The following is a 1238-nucleotide window of genomic DNA, read 5'->3' on the forward strand; positions in this document are numbered from 1 at the left end:
GGAAGGTTCAGATTACATATAGTCTGTCTCCGCCGGAACATTTATTGGAAATCAGGTTAATTAAGTCACAAAAGAGTAAATGCATTACCCAAATAGCTTTACTGCTAATCAGCTCAATTGAATAAATTAAGGAAATTGAATAATTAACGAAATTATTTTACCATAGCATGGTGTTGTGGAGCAGTCTTGAGTCTCTTTTAGTGGTTTATCACAAAGTTCAGTGCCTTTTCCCACAGTCCTTTTCCTTCCTCGAGAACGGTAACCATTATCACAGGTTTTGGAACAGTCTCCCCATGCACTCCACACACTGTATACACATCCTGGTCGAAGAAAATATAGGTTACTAATATAAATAGAAGATTTAATGCAAAAATGATGTAGTTACTAGAAAGAGTAAAGAGAAAGCTAAAAGAGACGAATGTGTGCCAGAAGTAAGTGGGTAGAATAGAAGAATAAGAGGGGAAGACAGCTGAACTGTACATAACAAATTGCTAGCTTGGATGAGATAACTACGATATATGATATCAACTTTACCTGATTAGTTGTGTGGTATGCAAAACGTACTGAGACAGGATATACTGAACAATATTATAATGTAAAATTTTCTAAGATAAATGTTTATGACAAACTGCCTAAATGGAATCAGCACCAATAAAAACATCAGTGGAGTTGAGGTAGAACAAGTTCAAAACTTCAAATATCTTGGGGGTTATAGTGAGTGACCAAGGTCCCAAGCCTGAAGTGATATCCCACATTGCCAAAACAAGAACAGCAATGACCAAATTCAGAACACTGTGGAAGGACAGAAATATCATACTGAGCTAAAAGAAGCCTGTCGTATATATGTATATATATATATGAGTGTGTATATTGTTTGTCCCCCCAACTTCGCTTGACAACCGATGCTGGTGTGTTTACGTCCCTGTAACTTAGCGGTTTGGCAAGAGACCGATAGAATAAGTACTAGGCGTCCAAAGAATAAGTCCTGGGGTCGATTTGCTCGACTAAAGGCGGTGCCCCAGCATGGCAACACTCAAATGACTGAAACAAGTAAAAGAGTAACTATTTATTAGGGGTCTTGTAAAGTAACATAGGAATCAAAGGGACCCATAGGCAAAAAAAAAATGGTTGAGAACCACTGGTGTAGCAGTAGTAGTGCTGTCTTAAAGTAGGAGCAGTACACCATTGTGGATTTCCCCTGAGCTTTGTAGTTATTGAGGGTTGAAGAATTTTTCAGC

At 38.1% G+C, this 1238-nt stretch overlaps 1 protein-coding gene across 1 annotated transcript in view; it reads right to left on the reverse strand.

Moving 5' to 3' along the window:
- Window positions 1–197: 197 nt before the first annotated feature.
- The window catches only part of LOC106881592 (uncharacterized), a 158543-nt gene continuing 157502 nt past the window's right edge, over window positions 198–1238 (reverse strand). Inside the window, exon 66 of the mRNA XM_052977128.1 lies at window positions 198–320. Within this exon, the coding sequence (XP_052833088.1) occupies window positions 198–320 (123 nt within the window). The remainder of the gene's footprint in view (window positions 321–1238) is intronic.

Source organism: Octopus bimaculoides, chromosome 27 (assembly GCF_001194135.2).
Source record: "Octopus bimaculoides isolate UCB-OBI-ISO-001 chromosome 27, ASM119413v2, whole genome shotgun sequence".
Classification (NCBI taxonomy): Eukaryota; Metazoa; Mollusca; class Cephalopoda; order Octopoda; family Octopodidae; genus Octopus; species Octopus bimaculoides.